General features: G+C 40.2%; 1 protein-coding gene across 1 annotated transcript; it reads left to right on the forward strand.

Annotated features, from left to right (window-relative positions):
* Positions 1 to 504: 504 nt before the first annotated feature.
* On the forward strand, positions 505 to 17,180 carry LOC124264835 (sec1 family domain-containing protein 2-like). The gene is made up of 15 exons (XM_046699619.1): positions 505 to 678; positions 1,945 to 2,181; positions 4,541 to 4,693; positions 4,925 to 5,002; positions 7,596 to 7,727; positions 8,359 to 8,531; positions 9,312 to 9,408; positions 10,107 to 10,162; positions 11,191 to 11,406; positions 11,944 to 12,034; positions 13,575 to 13,638; positions 14,416 to 14,518; positions 15,408 to 15,563; positions 16,509 to 16,641; positions 17,022 to 17,180. Exons 1-15 carry the CDS (start codon positions 505 to 507, stop codon positions 17,112 to 17,114), a joined length of 1,956 nt encoding a protein of 651 aa, XP_046555575.1. The 3' UTR covers positions 17,115 to 17,180.
* Positions 17,181 to 19,117: the final 1,937 nt, after the last annotated feature.

Below are 19,117 nucleotides of genomic sequence, written 5' to 3' on the forward strand. Positions count from 1 at the left end.
CATAAACAATATTTTTCACAAGGTTGGTTTTGTCTGTTACATTTAATAAGCACCACAAGTTTGTTTCAAGTCATGATTGAATTTTTCTTAAAGACTCCAAGAAATTTATGTTCCTGACATACTAGTCATCCTTTAAAGATGTGAAATTTTGCCCAAAAACCCAAAAGAACTACATGTTTTTTCCTTATTTTTATGTGCATTAACAAATTTCATTAATGATGCTAACCAATTATTTTCGATGATTGATCGGTTGTAATAAACCAATCATCAATTATGAAATTTTAACCAATTCCCAACACTAGTAAGAAGTGACTGACGAGACTGGGCGAACAGATGTGGTTGATGCATGTCTTCTGTCTTATCATATCCCAATTGCATAGACTAGTGTTCATGGTTGAAACTAATCACTGGATTGTCTGGTACAGTCTTGACTATTTACAAATCGCCAAACATATCATGATTACATCTATGTTTTAGGTATGAGTGATTGAACAAGCCATAAAGATGAAGACAACGTGGCAGTGCTCAAAGGCATTATGGGAAGATGTAGTGTTGAAGGTGAACAGAGCAGTGGTGTATGTTGATGACCCATGTGCCGAGCTGCTACACTGGCAGGGCGGAATGGCTCGACTCCTGGAGGCCGGGGCTGTGGATGTGCGCGAGTTCTCTTCTTTTGAGGTAATATGTGTGTCAAGTCTAGGAGTATTCATGTTGTTGTGCAGTTTAATTTAGAACTCCTTGGGCATTATTTAAAATTTTCAGTAAAATAGGATCTCAGAATTCTTTTCTGGCCGTAAGACAGTGTGGTGTGGATCATTGGTTGTGTTCATTGTTAGATCCAGATTTGGCTATTTGCAGGGTTGATATATGGCAGGGCTCCAGATAAGGGCCATATCGGTATGTAACGGATAAAAAATATGCACGATACGGTAGGAAATGATTTAGAAAACGTAGCACATACGCACCACAGCAATGGTGTACGATCTTAGAGTCATTTACAGACATATTTATCTGAAAAAGTATTGTTTTTCACCTGTTTACACAAGAGTAGCAATGTTGTGGTGCATATATGAAACGGAACACAAGATCATTGATACTCCATTAAATTCCATTCAGTACTCTAAATGTACTCTTTAAGTTTTTCCAGTACTCCTATATTTAAAAAATATATGATGTTGAAAACAACTTATTTGAAACATGGTTTTGTATAGCAAAATATGTCTCTATAGAGTTGATTCCCTGTTTACCTAGAATGAACATACTATCTGCCAAGAGCCACTTGAAATGAATGCATGTTAGACCCTCGTTGATGAATAGTCAGGGTTGTATAGCATTTAAATGTGTCTCTATAGTCCGTTGATTTTCCAATGGTTTCAAACTGAAAATAGTCTGTTTCAAAATGTAGCTATTAAATTTTGCAATGAGAGAGTTATCTTTCTATTTTACAATAAATACTGTCCAGTAAGCATTAACTTCCATACATTGAACATGAATAAGACATGATCTATGTCATAAAATCAGGGCTAGAGGAGAGATTTTCTGGGTTACATCTTCTTTTTGGTCATTCAAGGGTTTCTGAGGGCTTGTTAGGCCCCATCATCAGGTAAAAACTGAACATAAACCATGTTGAAGTCTTTCATAATTACATCATGATTATGCATAACAAATGCACTGGGCAAGTGGAAATTAGTCAGGACAAGTTACTTTGTTAAAGTCACTTGCCCTGTGGCAAGTGGCTTTTTAAACAAATTTTGAACCCCTGAAAAGTTAAAACTAAGTACTGGCAGTATCTGAAATAGTCCTTGAGGTATTTGATTTTGCATTTGATTATAGGGACCATGTTTTATTTAGTTTATAATTTGGTGACAACAAAGACCACATCTAATATAGCAAGTATATTGGAAAGCGCATAGTTGTTGACACATTAGCCCCATTGTGTTTCAGAAGGCAGATCCTAATCAGAAAAAGGCAGTGTTCATTGTCAGCTCCATGTTGCGAGACTCTGTGACTCGGGACGTGTTGAAGGATGTTGTTGAACAAAGCAACTTTCAGTATGTTGTTGTCATCTCCACTGTTAGCAGCAATGTGCTTGCTTTTGACCGCACAGGAAGTGCAGAGGTTGATGACAAACATGACTTTGATGAAATAGAAGATCTTCTGCTTCAGTGGATGGGAAACATGGTGAGTACTGAGACTGTAGCTATTTACTGAAGCTTTCATACAAGGAACTAATTGCAAAGTGTAGACCTTGACTTCCAGAGTTACGTCCCCTTCACATTTTTGTGGAGAATATTACCTTCCAAGATGCTGTGTAGAGTACAGTCCCCTTGTAAGGTGCTGTGTAGAGTACAGTCCCCTTGTAAGGTGCTGTGTAGAGTACAGTCCCCTTGTAAGGTGCTGTGTAGAGTACAGTCCCCTTGTAAGATGCTGTGTAGAGTACAGTCCCCTTGTAAGGTGCTGTGTAGAGTACAGTCCCCTTGTAAGGTGCTGTGTAGAGTACAGTCCCCTTGTAAGGTGCTGTGTAGAGTACAGTCCCCTTGTAGTAACATACCTGCTTAGTGCTGTGTGTGAGAGTACAGTCCCCTTGTACATTGCTGTGTAGAGTACAGTCCCCTTGTAAGATGCTGTGTAGAGTACAGTCCCCTTGTAAGGTGCTGTGTAGAGTACAGTCCCCTGTAAGGTGCTGTGTAGAGTACAGTCCCCTGTAAGGTGCTGTGTAGAGTACAGTGCTGTGTAGAGTACAGTCCCCTTGTAAGGTGCTGTGTAGAGTACAGTCCCCTTGTAAGGTGCTGTGTAGAGTACAGTCCCCTTGTAAGGTGCTGTGTAGAGTACAGTCCCCTTGTAAGGTGCTGTGTAGAGTACAGTCCCCTTGTAAGGTGCTGTGTAGAGTACAGTCCCTTGTAAGGTGCTGTGTAGAGTACAGTCCCCTTGTAAGGTGCTGTGTAGAGTACAGTCCCCTTGTAAGGTGCTGTGTAGAGTACAGTCCCCTTGTAAGGTGCTGTGTAGAGTACAGTCCCCTTGTAAGGTGCTGTGGAGTAGCCTAGTGATTAAAGCGTTCCCTCATCACGCCGAAAACCAGGTTTCAATTCCCCACATGGTACAATGTGTGATGCCCATTTCTTGTGTCCCCCACCATGATATTGCTGGAATATTGCTAAAAGCGGCGTAACACTAAACTCACTCACTCGTTGTAACTTTATGTAAGGTGCTGTGCAGAGTACTGCAAACCTAAAACTATTTTGTATTAGACTTCTGTAGTATGGAAATATATCCCCTTCTTGCAACTCAGCAGAAAGAACTGCTTCTGTGAATATGTACATCATGATGCAGTAGTGTTGGGAATTGGTTGAAATCTCACAATTGATGATTGCTTCATTACCAACGAACAATCATCGAAAAACATTGGTTAGCATCATTTTTCAGATTTTCCTATCCAGGTTGTTATTGCAGATAGGTATAAGATGATGCAACTTGCTACTTTAAAGTAATGACTAATATATCATGACCATAAACTTCCTGGAGTCTTCAAGAAATATTCAGTCATGACTTTTCAGTTAGTGAAGTGAGTTTTCTAAGAATTAAACAAGTTTGCAGGCCCCGACAACTTCGAAGATATGTTCCATCGTCAAGTGTTTCAAAGACTAAAACAGCAGTTCCAAAATCGTTTGTGTTCGATTATGAGAAAATGTGATCGATTGCTTGGTCGTTCGGTCACTGCGACCAATCTTCGATTATTTCAATTAATCGGAACACCACTATGATGCAGTGTTGACAGTCAAGGACAGTAACTCATGTCTGTTTTGCCTTGTCATGAACTGTCAGTAGCTTTTGTTTTGTGTTCCCTACTGAACCAGTGCTGAACAGATCTGGAAACAAGCGTACTTTGCCAGATGCTTTACCCAAACCTGTCTTTTTTATCACATTTCATACATTATTGCCCATGAGTACCTTTTTGACATTAACGAATCAGTGTTTGTATCACGTTGGCCTTTTAAAGTTCATGAATTCTTACCATTTCAACAACTAGCAACATGCAACTCAGATGAGTCAATCAGAATACCTGCCCTAGAGTTTGGTTGTTGTTTAACGCCGCACTCAGCAATATTCCAGCTATATGGCGACAGTCTGTAAATAATCGAGTCTGAACCAGACAATCCAGTGATCACCAGCATGATCATCATTCTACGCTATTGGGATACGATGACGTGTAAACCTACCCACCCGATCTTGTTAGTCAACTCTTACGACAAGCATGAGTAGCTGAAGACAAGTTCTAACCCGGATCTTCACAGGTTCTGCCTTGGTGCATGATCTGAATCAGAACAAGGAAGTAATAATCTGTTGTCAGTTGAGATGTTTAGTACTTGATGAGATCAATTTATCAAAATTGACTGAGGGTTTAAATTTTATGATTGTATATTGGCAACTGAAGCAGATTTGTTTGTTTGTCTGGCCATCAAATGTAGCAAGTGGGACAATGACCATGCTTTTCCATGCCCCTGTGATTTGTTAATGAATAAGATTACATTGTACTTTGCAGAATTACACTGCAGAAATATTTCACATCCCTCTGTTCACTGCCGACATATGTCCTGGACTGTTCGTCACGCCAGCTTTCTCTCAAGTGTTCCCGTTACTTGAGACGGACGTACAACATGTACAGCTACAGTACAACACTGCTCACAAGGTCAAGGTTGGTTAAGATGTCACATAGCAAAATCCATTAGGCTCGATTGTATTGTTCATGAAACTGACTTCAAACAATCCAGATCAATGTCAACCTGCTCTAGATCATCAAGGAAAAATTCCTGATAAATTGCCAATTCTTGTCAAACTAATCACACTCACTCATTGTAGAAATGATGTAATTGCCATGTTTTATGGTTTATTGTAAATTTAAATGTTAACATCCTGTGTTTTCTAGGGAGACAAGGCATCGTTTACCTCCCTGTCTGAGATTGAGTGTCAGTATCTTCCCAAAGCATTACAGGTTACTTTCAAGGTAACTCTATAATACATCAGACAAGGTTTCCAGGTACTTGTTTGAGCCTTTGAGTTGTCAGAAGTTATCATTCTCATTGGATATTGTACTCTTTATGTATTTGATATATTTTTATTTCCTTTGTCTGTTGGGTATTTTTTACACCTCAGTCAACATTGTTTTCGTTTTAAATAATTCTGCATGAAAAGCTATTTGAGGTCAATTCTAATTTGTATCTGTTCATGTGCTCCTCCAAGTGTGTAAAATATTGCATGGACTCACAGCAATATATGCGTCTGTTTAAAGATATGAATTAAGGCATAAGTCCATACTAGGACAAGCAGCCACACAGAAGTCACGATTGCTATATGAGTGCAATAATCAGAGGCCCAGATAAGCTGCGTATCCGGGTAAAATACGCATATAAAATTTCCAATTACGCATTGAAAAATAATTGTTGCGTACCAATTACGCATTTAAAATGTTAGATACTCATAAAGTTTAAAACAAATGCGTACGGGATATATGTATAAAAATCGCTTGCGTAATGAAAAAAGACATCGATTGCTATCAAGTTGTACTGTTAGTATAGGACAAATGTTGTACTGTCAGTATAGGATGAGTGATTTTTTATGAAATCATTTCCATTATATTTAAGTTGGTTTTCTCTATAATACATCAGACAAAGGTTTCCAGGTACTTGTTTGAGCCTTTGAGTTGTCAGAAGTTATCATTCTCATTGGATATTGTACTCTTTATGTATTTGATATATTTTTATTTCCCTGGTCTGTTGGGTATTTTAATGATAATAATAATAATGAGTGAATTTGTAACGCGCCAAGCTCCACGCCAGCTGGTATGCTCATGGCGCTACAAGTAAAGTTATTTGGGTGAGAGTCTAGACAAAGTACTTCTTAAATAAAAACTGTTTTGAGATCTTCAGGCAGTGAATTCCATAGAACAGCTGATTGGTGGGCAAATGATCTGAATCAAAATTGTTTTAGTCTGTATCTAGGCACTGTGCACAGAATTTGGGACTGGGATCTGAGAGTTCTGGTTGGATAATACTGGCGTACAAGTTCACACAAATATTGCATGAACTCACTACAGCGATATATGTGTCTGTTTAAAGATATGAATTAAGGCATTAGTCCATACAAGGACAAGCAGCCACATACAAGTCACGATTGCTATATGAGTGCAAAAATCTAACATTTCACCTCATTTTGAGTCTGATACAATCAGCAAGCATCTGATGGACATTGGCACAACTATAAAACCTGTCAGTAATGGTACCACACCAAATGTGTTTCTGGAGATGGGTGAATTCATTATGGGCCTTAACTCAAAAAACCCTCACTGGGCGGTGGGGAGTCTAGTGGTTAAAACGTTTGCTTGTCGCGCCGAAGGCCCAGGTTCAATTCCCTACATGGGTACAATTTGTGAAGCCCATTTCTGGTGTCCCCCGCCATGATATTGCTGGAATATTGCTAAAAGCGGCGTAAAACCATACTCCAGGGCTCCAGATAATTTTTCAACATCAGGAGTCCATACTCCATATTTGATCAATATAGAAGTACTGGAAATGGAAAACCTTAAGAGTACATTTAGAGTACTGAGTGGAATTTAATGGAGTATCAGTAATCAGTTTCCTTTCATATATGCACCACAACATTGCTACTCTTGTGTAAACAGGTCAATAAACAATAAAACAATAACTTTTAAGATAAATACTTCTGTAAATGATTCTAAGACTGTACAGCATTGCCGTGATGCATATGTGCTACGTTTTCTAAATTATTTCCTATGGTATTGTACATATTTTGTATCCGTACATATGCCGATACGGCCCTTATGTGGAGCTCTGCTTACTCACTCACTAACTCAAACCCTCAGTAGGTGTTCAGGGAAGAATAGTGCCCCAGTGTTGTTTTCTTGTTGTGATAGCAATGTAAGAGGATTAGATGTTGAGAGAGTCTCGACTTTTGCAGATTCACTGCAAAGATAAAGCCATTCTCTTCCCACATAGGTTACTTGTCATATCTTCCCACATACCTCTGTTCTAATACGACCATATTTCCCGGTTCTTGTAAAATCCCATAGCGGCAAAAAATCGCAACACAAATTATCTCCCTTCTTTCTATCAAATCAGAACACGTGTTACATCGACTTAGATCCAAATTGACTAACACAAGGAAATGTGGGGCCACAAATATCCCTCCTCTGACGGGGACTTGTGTTTATGTGACACACGATACATTTAATGGCTAGCTTGTCCGTTGTCAACGAGGGCGATGGAGGCCCCATTGATCCATCATTACATGACTGAGTTGTGTCTAGAAGAAACGTTTACGCATCGCGCAGGGGAAGAGGTTCTAGTTTTCCCGAAGCATGCAGAAATTACCGAGGCCATGCGAATGATCAATTTTGAAACAACGTCGCTGATTGCACAACTAAATCAAGAATCCTGAACATTTGCACCATGAAAGGGCCGTATTAGAACAGAGGTTCATAGTACCATATGACAAGTAACCTCTGTGGGAAGAGAATGAGATAAAGCAGAAATATTTTACATTTACTCACTCACTCACTCACACTGTTACCATGGTTACAGAGGCTTGCTTGCTGCTTCCATGCCTTGCTGAGTGACCTCGGGGTAAGGGAAGACCTGTACAGCATGGGTCACACAAGTCGACTACTAGCCACAGAGATTGAAAACTACCCACCTGCCAAGATTAGAAGGAAGGTGAGGTCACTTGTCTGTATTGGACTTCAAAAATATTCTTACTGTTAAGGCTTAAGAGAGAAGTTATACTTGGTGTCTAAGAAATGGTATATTGTAATATACTGAGGGAAAGAAAATAAGGGATCGCATGAAAGCACAAGTGTTCCTTTATTTTTTTCCAGGTTTCTTTACAAGTTGTGAGATACAAAGCTTGTGAAGAATCCTGGGAAAAAAATAAAGGAACACTTGTGCTCTCATATATTTTCCCCTCAGAATATAAAAACCAAACCTGGATGTGTCAATTCTCCATTTGTGAAGTTTTATTGGCTTGCATGTTTGATATCGAACAAAGTTTGTGTGAGATTCTCTTTGTAATCTGCGTAGCTTTCCCCCGTCCCGGTATAGGATTGATTATCTAATGTGTACTATGTGTGAACCCCATTGTGGGTGTCCCCACTGTGATATTTCAGGAATAGTGCTAAAACTGGCCTAAAACCAGACTCACTCACTCACTCCTATAATGTGTATGAGAGGGAGCCCAAGTCCGGTATCCCAACAAGATACTTCCCAGTACATTTTTGCTTGGAGAAGAATACCAGTGGTGCATGACTGATTTTGTTTCAGAAGAGTGCTCATGTTTGCCCTGTTTCAGAATGTCTCCAACAGAGCTTCAGTCATCCTGATTGACCGGACCCTAGACCTTGCATCCCCTGCTGGCCACCAGCTGGACACTCTACTGGACAAGATCACCAGCGTCCTGCCATCACTGCCTCGTCACAATGCTGATGTCATGGTCGACATGACCCCTCTCTGCTCCATTGTAAAGTGAGGACACAATTTGTTGAATGCATCTGATCGCAGACTGATTTAGCTTTTCAGGGGTTGAAGTGTGCCACAGGGCATTATGAGTTAATTGTGGCATCAAGAAAATTCCCCTTGAACTTAGTATGAACAAACTCATTTCAACATGAGCAAGGTTATGAGCAGTAAAGTTTTAGAAAGTTTTTCAAATTTCCTATTTATTGAAGTTAATAATACTTTGCTGTCCCTTAAGAATATTCATCTGATCCTAACTGTGTCCTTTTTCTTGTTGAAAAGCAACTTTATCAATGGCCAGTATCATAGAATAAATAAATGTTGCAGCTTAGGGACCGTTCATAATTTATGGCCAGGGGGGATGACGATGATTTTAATGGAGAAGCATGTACAATGTGAATGACCCCCCCTAAAATTTATGTACAAAGTAAGTCTCTTTCCCCCCCCCCTTGCATGTCATGTACAAAATCAATGACCCCCCATCTTTCAATATTTTTTAAGCATAATGTTTAAATATTTTTATGTACAAAATTGATGACCCCCCACCTCCCCAGAAAAAAATGGGTGACAAACACACACACACACCCCCTTAAATCTCTCTCTCTCTCACACACACACACACCAAAAGCCATAAATTATGAACGGTCCCGTACTGAAAACCATAAAAATAGTGTCGTCTTATGCCTTTGAAGATTCCAGGTGATAGATTAAGACTTTGGTTGCGTACAACCTCCCCACCATAACCCAGATCTCCAACTGATCACTGATTTCTTGTATCATTTGTTGTAGGGATGCTAAAAACGTCATTGTCCCAGGAAGCCTAGCGTCGGGCAGCTTCTCTTCACAACCTATACATTTGCAGAATCTGGTGTTTGGTAAACACAAGGTGACTATAAACTACACTCAACCAATGTTTTTCCTTTGTAGTTATTCAATTGTAATGTTATATTGTATTTCTTCTGCCAATCAAATGTTCATGCATGCACAACCTAGCCTTAAGGCTGAAATACAACCACCAGATTTGGTTAGCTCAGCCAGCTCCATTTTTGATTACAGGAAGCAAATCACACCAACTCCAATTCCACACAAAGTGTCACCTGTTTGAAAGTATCTGTTGACACATTCAGCAAGAAACAATGGTGATCAAAATACTGACCCAAAAAATTGTCATATTTAATTACTGTGCAGATTTCGATTAAAAAATACATCACAGTCTATCACATTTCTATCCAGTCCTAATTGCTGGGTGCTTCACTGCTCATCCCATGTTTTCTATGCATGTTCTGGCTGTGTAACTGATTCAGTTTTAGTGGAGTGGAACTTGTAAGGGGAGATGACTCTGTATCCATGCCCTGATGGTCAACTGATTGAGAGATTGAGACCTTAGATGGAGCTGTGCAGGTTATCAAAGTTCTCTCAATAAGAAATTACAAGTAGCTATGGCATATCTCCACATTTGTCTGTAAAATGGTATAGTTTATTATGCTTCATCTTCTCAATTTGATTATCAGGAATGTTTAATGGCTGTAAATCGACGGCTAGTTGAAGCTGCTACCAGTGAGAAGCTTCCCGTCAACTTGGCAGGCAAACCAGGACGTCGTGACTGCAGAACAGATAGACACCACGCTCAGTTTATTCAAGTAGGCAAAGATATTTCTCTTATACGCTCTACCTCTTCCAGTAGGCCTTGTTTTACACCTGGGGCGGTGGGGTAGCCTAATGGTTAAAGCGTTGGCTCGTCACGCCGAAGACCCGGGTTCGAATCCCCACATGGGTACAATGTGTGAAGCCCATTTCTGGTGTCCCCTGCCATGATGCTGCTTGAATATTGCTAAAAGCGGCCTAAAACCAAACTCAGTCAGTCAGTCAGTGTTTTACACCTGTTTAAGGATCTATACTAAACCTACCTACCTACCTACCTACCTACCTACCTACCTACCTACCTACCTACATACATACATACATACATACATACATACATACATACATACATACATACATACATACATACATACATACATACATATACATACATACATATGTACATATGTACGTACATACATACATACATTATTACATACATTATTACATACATACATTATTATATACATACTAACATTTGTATAGCGCCGATATCCAGCTCAGCTGCTTAAAGGCGCTTTGTTTTTTAACCATCTCCATAACTGTAAAAATAGAAAAGTTGTTTTCCGTAAATTATGTCTGCTTTGTCAGTTGTCAGCTTCTAAGAAGTGTGAATGAAGCAGGCAAAGTGTGATTCAGAATGTAACATTCATCATTGTTATCAGAAGAGGAAGGTCATTGGAATTATTGCTTGTTTCTCAGAAGATGTAACTAAATGGATTTGTGTTCAGGTTTTGTACATATTTGATGCATCGATCTCATTTGTGTAGACTGATTCTCACGATGTCCATCACTGGATTGTCTGGTCCAGACTCGATCATTTACAGACCAGTATCATAAGGGTGGAATATTGCTGATAGCTATGTTCAGCAAACTGGTGTGTCTACTTTCAGTTTCAGTCCACAGCAATATTGCAGGTCGAGATGTACAAGTCCTTCACATAAGCAAATGTTTACACGAAAAAAAATCGTTTAGTTCCAAAACGAATGCAAAAGTTGTGACATATTATGATGTTTCTATTTGTCAGAGGCAACTATGCTGCCATTGAGTCTCATCTAGATACTCTCCAGGTTGCCATGGCAACATCACAGGCTTTGAAACATCAGGATACTAGTCGCCATGACAACCTATTAAGCACAGAAAAGAATCTTGTCCAACTTGTTGGAGATGACAGCTCTGCCGGTGGTCTGTCCCACATACTGACCTTGCTCAAAGGTCAACTACAGCTTCCAGCCAATCAGAGGTTAGTCCATCCAGTATGGTCACAGTAACAAAATGATGAAATCGTGAGAAATGTTTGAGAATGTGCCAATATTGTTCGTCTCTGTAAAATAATTGTCTTCAACTCTGAATTTGTAGTAAATCAGAACACAGCACTTGATGACATCTTTCTTCCATCTGTCTGTGTGTACCGCCACCGTGGTGTAGTGGTTAGAGCGTCTGCCCTGAGTGCGGAAGGTCGCGGGTTCGATCCCCGACCGCGTCATACCAAAAAGCTGTTAAAATATGGTACTTGTTGGTCCCTGCCTGGCATTAAATTGTACAACAAGGACTGGTCGGCTCGGAGTCAGTATAATGTGTCTGAGTGGGGTATTCATGCTTCACTGCGGCATGGTATCTCAGTAGGGTAGCACTATAAAACCAGCTTCAGTCTGGGCTAGTACAGGCAGCCACACACACACACACACACACGCATGCACGTCGTCATATGAGCGAAATATTCTCAAGCACGACGTTAAACCCAATTCCACCACCACCACCACCATCTGTCTGTGTGTAGGTCCCATAGTCTGGACGATGTGTTGATGGTGCTGACGTTCCTGTACTCGCTGTCAGGAGGAGACTGTGGGGACGAGGAACTGGAAGTGCAGGTTGGTGAAGTTCTTGCTGCTTCCGATTTTTTAAATGCCTGATTCAAAAACAATTACACACTTAAAGGCCGGGGTTCAAACCTATACACAGATGGGGTGTGGCCTCCTTGCCTTGTAAAAGCTGTCTTTAAATGCAAAGCAATGCAGTATTCAAGTACATTCCATGAAATATCACAAAACTGACTTACCGGTTCATGAGGACATTAAGTCATAGTGTAAAGAAGTATGTTATGAAGGCTGACGGTAAAATGTATGGATGCAGACAGCCTACAAAACATACATTTTGAAAATATATATTTCTCTTTTTGTCAAATCCATATTTGAATTTCCCACTGTATCAGTCAGGTGGCCAGAGGAGGGGAATTTCCATAGAAACAAGCCTGCGCGTGGGTTAGGGTTTCATTCAATTTCAATGTTTAATATTTCAGGCACATTGTGAAAATGTCCCCCTCCCCACTCCCCTGATCCCATGCTGTACAGGATTAGGGCTGTACACTTATTTGATACTACACATCACCATGTTGGAGGTTTTATTTTCAGAAAAATACTAAACTTTGAAATTTCATGTACGCTTATCAAATTAAACTCTTTAGTCATCAAAATATGTAGTTACAGGGTTGTTGGACATTTACTATAAGGCACATGTTTATTCTTATTAAATTTGAGCAAAATAAAGTACTCTGCTATGCGGCTCGGGACATGCCTTCTGTTGACGGGGGAGTATGTAGCAGGGCGTAGAGTCATCCCACAGATGACATCCTTACCTTGTCAGCTTGCTGATGGGGTTAACCTCTTTGGTCATGTGGACCACGCGCCCGACATCGGAAGGTCCATGGTTCGAATCCCAGCACGGGACTCGGAAATTTTATGGCCGCTACGCTAGTAATGTCAATGATTGGATTGTCTGGTTGAGATTATTTTTATACTGCTGTCATGGAGCTGGAATATTCTTTTGGTTGTTAAACAATGAACAGACAGACACTGTGTTTGGATTCTACAAAACCGCATTCATTCAAAGCTACTTCGTTGAATAGTCCCAGTAGGGAATTCACAAAACAACGATCTGTACCTCAACACTCAAACTCACTTTCACACAACTTTGTTAGTTTTGTTAGTGCCATAAGTATTAACATGATATTACAGGGCTCCAGATAAGGGCCGTATCGGCGTGGCGTATGTACGGATAACAAATATGCACGATACGGTAGGAAATAATTTAGAAAACGTAGCAGATACGCACCACAGCAATGGTGTACGGGCTTAGAATCATTTACAGACATATTTATCTGAAAATTATTGTTTTATTGTTTATTGACCTGTTTACACAAGAGTAGCGATGTTGTGGTGCATATATAAAACGAAACACAAGATTACTGATACTCCATTAAATTCCATTCAGTACTCTAAATGTAGGCTTAAGGTTTTCCAGTACTCCTGTATTGAAAAAATAAGGAGTACGTACTGTTGATGTCGAAACATTATCTGGAGCCCTGCATTATACCCTGTTTTCCTCACCTGATTTTATTTGATCTTTGTTCAGGACCAGCTTGTGGAGGCTATTTTAGCTGAGAAGTCCGACTTACCCCCGGTGATACATTCTATTGGTGAGTTTGCTGAAGTTACTTTCGTAATAACTCACCATATTGTTGTGTGACCTTCCATTTATAATCACCCTTGATATTCTATGTACATACATCAGATAGACCTATGGGAACTGTCATAGTTGAGTGGCTCAGTTGCCACTTTCAGCTGAAAAAATGTAAAAAATGTTCAAGGAATTAACATACTGATAATTACCAATATTTGCTTGAAATATTATTAACTGGATCAGGAAAATTTAATTTGTTTCATTATTATTCAAAGGGACCACATTTATGTACTTATTTTATCAATATATCAACATATTTAGATCATTGCTGATGTGTATTGGGGAAGGTTTGTGTTTTTAATGATTTGTATAATTGAAACAATGATCGTGTCACACTAAGTGATCCTAGTGCTAAGATAGTCCTAAATCTTACATGTTTAACCTAGATTCTTGATAGTGGTAGACAACTTTGTAGAATCGATCCAAGTTGTTATGTGAACAGTGTAGCTTCTTGTCATCCTCCATCACGTGGGAACATTATCCAGTTATTCTGTTTGAATATTGATCTTCAGTAACCCATGCTTGTCGTAAGAGGCGACTAACAGGATCGGGGGGTCAGGCTCACTGACTTGGTGGTCACATATCATCGGTTCCCAATTGGGCAGATCGATGCTCATGCTGTTGATCACTGGGTTGTCTGGTCCAGACTCAATTATTTACAGACCACCGCCATATAGCTGGAATATTGCTGAGTGCAGCGAAAAATTCAACTCACTCACTCACTCTATTGCAGTGGGGGATGCTGTTAGTGGCAGTATTGTGAGGGACCTGCTGGAGGATGTGTGGAGCAAACTGGAGGCTGTGGGGACTGCTCGGGACGACCTCAAGAACTTCCAGTAGGTTGTGCCTGTCTGTCTGCATCTGTCTACCTGCATCCGTGTTTCTAACTACCTGCCTGCCTGCCTGTCTGTCTGTCTGTCTGCCTACCTGTGACTGTTTTGTGTCTATACTTACCTACCTACCTATTTATGTGTCCACCTACCTGTCTGTATCTCTCTCAGTCTACCACCCGTGAAGGTCCGGGTTAGAATTGATCTTCAGTAACCCATGCTTGTCATTAGAGGCGACTAACGGGATCGGGTGGTCAGGCTCGCTGACTTGGTTGACACATGTCATTGTATGCCAGTTGCTTAGATCACTACTGATGATGTCAGTACAGGATTGTCTGGTCCAGACTCGATTATTTACAGTTGACACATAGCTGGAATATTGCTGAGTGCATCATTAAACGACCCACCAAAATAGGCCTCTGTGCTTTCATAGGACAGTTCCTGTGTGTTGTCTTGTACTACTGTCCACTTCCATTTCTGTCTGTATGTGTGTATACTGTAAATCATGAAATTAATGCAAGTATTTTATTAATGCGAAATATGCGACTGTACTCTACTCGCATTGTTATAATGATGCATTTCAGTCTGACCATGTCTACTTTTTAGAACTTAATAAAAGACAGAAAACGTAAATCTCTTGTCATCTTTATTGTCTTCAGGTTGGCAATCATCATAACAATACAGAATATAACAACAATTCAGACATCTCTCATAAATTAATTGACAAATGAGCACTAATGTCCGTGACACTAATTGATATCTATTGAACTTCATTCATCGGCAAATTTTGTAACAATAGCGGAGGTGTTGGCACTACACATATACTGTGTGTGTGTCTATTCCTGTCTGTACGTTTGCCAGTTCAGAATTTATACACACTCTCCTGTTTCCTCAGGTCCATCCTGGAGCCATCTACAGCCATCAGTCCAGCCAGCATGAAGCCTCTGCTGAAGACAATAGTGGAACAGATCTTCAGCCCCGACAAGCCCGAGCTTGTGGATCTAGAATTTAAATCGAGTGGACTCAAAGACTTCTTGAAATCAGGATTTGGGTAACTGGTGGTTCCAATCTTTGAACATATTTTTCTGTGTGAGGTTATTTTGGTCTTTGCTTGTGCTAGTGCGGAAAAGCCGGTTTTAATCAAGGGTAGGAAACACACATGAAAGTTAAACCAGAAACATATTTCTGATCTTAAACACGGTTCTTACACAAGCACACAGTATATTGACTCGATGCAAAATGTCCATCGGCGATGGAAACACAACTACTATCTTTCAATAGGTCTTGGTATGACAAGGGGCGGTGGGGTAGCCAAGTGGTTAAAGCGTTCGCTCGACACCCCGAACACCCGGATTCGATTCCTCACTTGGGTACAATGTATGAAGCCCATTTCTGGTGTCCCCGGCCGTGATATTGTTGGAATATTGCCTAAAGCGGCATAAAACTAAACTTACTTACTGGTATGACACAGCTGGGAGTCTAACAACCGACCTTCCTCTCTCTCAACAAACACTGTACCCATTCTGTATCAAACTGATGGAGCTGAAGTTGACGTCTATTTTTATTGAAGGATGGTGAGGTGAAATTGGGTTTAACGTCGTGCTTGAGAATATTTCGCTCATATGACGACGTGCATGCGTGTGTATGTGTATGTGCGGCTGCTTGTACTAGCCCAGACTTTAGCTGGTGTTATAGTGCTAGCCCACTGAGATACCATGCCGCAGTGAAGCATGAATACCCCTCTCAGACACATTATACTGACTCCGAGACGATCAGTCCTTGTGTACCCATTAATGCCGAGCGCCAGGCAGGGACCAACAAGTACCATATTTTAACGTCTTTTGGTATGACGCGGTTGGGGATCGAACCTGCGACCTTCCGCTCTCCGGGTGGACGCTCTAACCACTACACCACGGAGGCCGTTTATTGAAGGATGGTTTACATAGGTAGTTGGATAAACTCTGTGCACACCAGTATTTTTCTGTTACATTTTCAGATTGTTTATGAACGTGAGCAAGCCCGGCCCCAGTGACCACCCTTTGCTGCTGGTGTTTGTAGTGGGTGGCGTGACCGCGACAGAGGTCAAGCAGGTCAGAGATGTGGTGGACAAGATGAAGCTTGATAAACAGGTATGTAAACTTATTACCTGACTAGTTCTTTCAACTGGGCAGAATATAGGGCAGAAGCTTGACTTACAGGCATGTCAATACTTGTACCAGTAATAATAGGGCAGAAGCTTGACTTACAGGCATGTCAATACTTGTACCTGTAATAATAGGGCAGAAGCTTGACTTACAGGTATGTCAATACTTGTACCTGTAATAATAGGGCAGAAGCTTGACTTACAGGCATGTCAATACTTGTACCAGTAATAATAGGGCAGAAGCTTGACTTACAGGCATGTCAATACTTGTACCAGTAATAATAGGACAGAAGCTTGACTTACAGGCATGTCAATACTTTTACCACAGAGCAATTAAGTGACTTGCAACATTTCATGTGTTCACAGGTTGTCATTGGAAGCACAAAACTGTTGCGAGGAACTGATGTTCTCCAGTCTATTTTCTGCCAGAACAACGTGGACCCAGATGCTGTTATGTAGTCTTGTTGATGATCTGTTTTTTTTATGTATAGAGGGAAATGAGGCAATAAAACCTGTTTTCATGTGCACATATTTTATGTGTGTGTTTTCATTACATGCCTTAACACGGCTATATGCGTTTGCAAGGATGCAGGTGTTAGTTGTCCATTAACTGGTGTTGTCGTGTTTATCAGGCACGACCGTCGCTCAAAGCAACATAAAACCCAACTCACTCACTCATTCACATAAGGCAGAATGTTTTTTATTTTCCATTAAAAAATGGCTGTATGCTGAGACAACACATATTTCAGCATTGTATGCTGAGACAAAACATACTGAAGCAATTTAGGTGCTTTTGAAATGGAAAAGGCATGAAAGAAAGTATATTGTTGATCAAATATAATTGCAAATTTTAGTGTTGTCTTAATTGCTAAACCTGAGCTGGATTACAGAGTATGTAGCACATCATCCAAAAGTGATCTGTAGATGTAAATCCCTAAGGATTCTCGGTTTGAATTGGCAGCAAGGAACCAGTGAGAAGTGAATGTATGGACCAGGGACTAGATTTCCGAACGCTCTCTTAGCACTAAGATGGCACTTACGACTATCTTAGTGCTAAGAGAGCTTCGAAAATCTAGGCCCAGGGATTGAACTTTTTTAATTGGGTGTCAACATGCCCTGACATCATGTAGTTGCTGATATTCCACTATCAATCACTGGATTGTCTGGTCTATTTATATTTTTTGTCTGGAGCAACTTTAACAATCTACATTTTGGTGTACAGACAGACAGACAGAAGTTTATTCGTAATATCGGCCCCATGGCCTATAATACAGTCCCAAACTTTGGCAGTTTCGTGAAACAGTGGTCATAATTTGTATTGGGATCTTACTTTAAAAACATAATGTAAAAATAGTGCTGTGCAGTATATAACTTGGGGATTTTTGGATTGCAAAATTGACGGCAGAGTGAGTGGGCCTTTGTAGACATTTTGTAATTGTTTGAAGTAACTGTCTCTGTACCACTGATATTTGACACATCGGAAGAATACGTGATTCTCAGTTTCTGTTTCCGCGGCATCACAGAATGAACACAAGTAGTTCGTACGTGGGCCATCCTCATTAAGTCTGTACATGTTCACTTTAAAGTTGTTATTCGAAATACGAAACTTTATAAGTGCACGGATCAGATGTTTATATTTCAGTTCTGTTATGTAGGACTCCAGGCAAAGTTCATGTTTAAACTGAATAATGGCTGAAAAAAGTGGAGCTGCTGATTTCGTTGTGCCAAGTTTGGTAGGCAATATCCTTCAATCGTTGTTCAAAAGTATACATGAATAGCTGAACGTTAGCAACTCCCTGGTTTAACCAGACATGAGAATACCCGTTTCTGAATAGTAAGCTTCTAACATTGGATGCCCAGTTTGTTCTGCCCATGTCATCAAATGTTTTTAGCATTCTGTAGCACTGCAGGGATAACGTTGTTCATTCTTACTGAGTATCTTGAACCAAAACTTGATTACTCGAATCTGTGTTAATACGCAGATGGGGTGACGACCAAGCTCTCCAAGTGTGGCTTTGTTTGAAGCACATTTTCCAATTTTCAGAAATCGTTTGAAATACATAGTAAGGACCCTCTCGATTACATCAGAATATTTATGTCCCCATATTTTCGAACCGTATAGTAGTATAGGTGCCACTTTCGATCAAATATAGTTCTTGCACTTGAATAGGTTAGTTCTTGATACTTGTTAAAAAGTCTGAAAACAGAGAGGCAGGCTTTACTTGCTTGTTGAGCAAGTGCTTCACAGGCTTTTGTCCACACGAGCCTAGATGAAAATATTATGCCGAGATATTTGTAGTATGTAACCACCTTAAGAGGATTTTTACAAAAGTCCATTTTTCAGAATGTCTCAGAATTCCTCTGTTACGAAACACTATGATATTTGTTTTGTTAAGATTCAGCTGTAGTCCCCATTTGATACAGAATTATTCCAGGATATTAAGCTGGCGCTGAAGACCTAT

The sequence above is a fragment of the Haliotis rubra genome, unplaced genomic scaffold, assembly GCF_003918875.1.
Source record: "Haliotis rubra isolate DU_JTF1 unplaced genomic scaffold, ASM391887v1 Scf947, whole genome shotgun sequence".
NCBI classification, from domain to species: Eukaryota; Metazoa; Mollusca; class Gastropoda; order Lepetellida; family Haliotidae; genus Haliotis; species Haliotis rubra.

What these genes read in the sequence shown, in the direction of transcription:
- LOC124264835 (XM_046699619.1), top strand. Translation starts at nt 505, where the DNA reads ATGAAGACAACGTGGCAGTGCTCAAAGGCATTATGGGAAGATGTAGTG. An exon ending in ACACTGCTCACAAGGTCAAG is followed by an intron (nt 4,694 to 4,924) that starts GTTGGTTAAGAT and finishes TGTGTTTTCTAG; the next exon opens with GGAGACAAGGCATCGTTTAC. An exon ending in CTGCCAAGATTAGAAGGAAG is followed by an intron (nt 7,728 to 8,358) that starts GTGAGGTCACTT and finishes GCCCTGTTTCAG; the next exon opens with AATGTCTCCAACAGAGCTTC.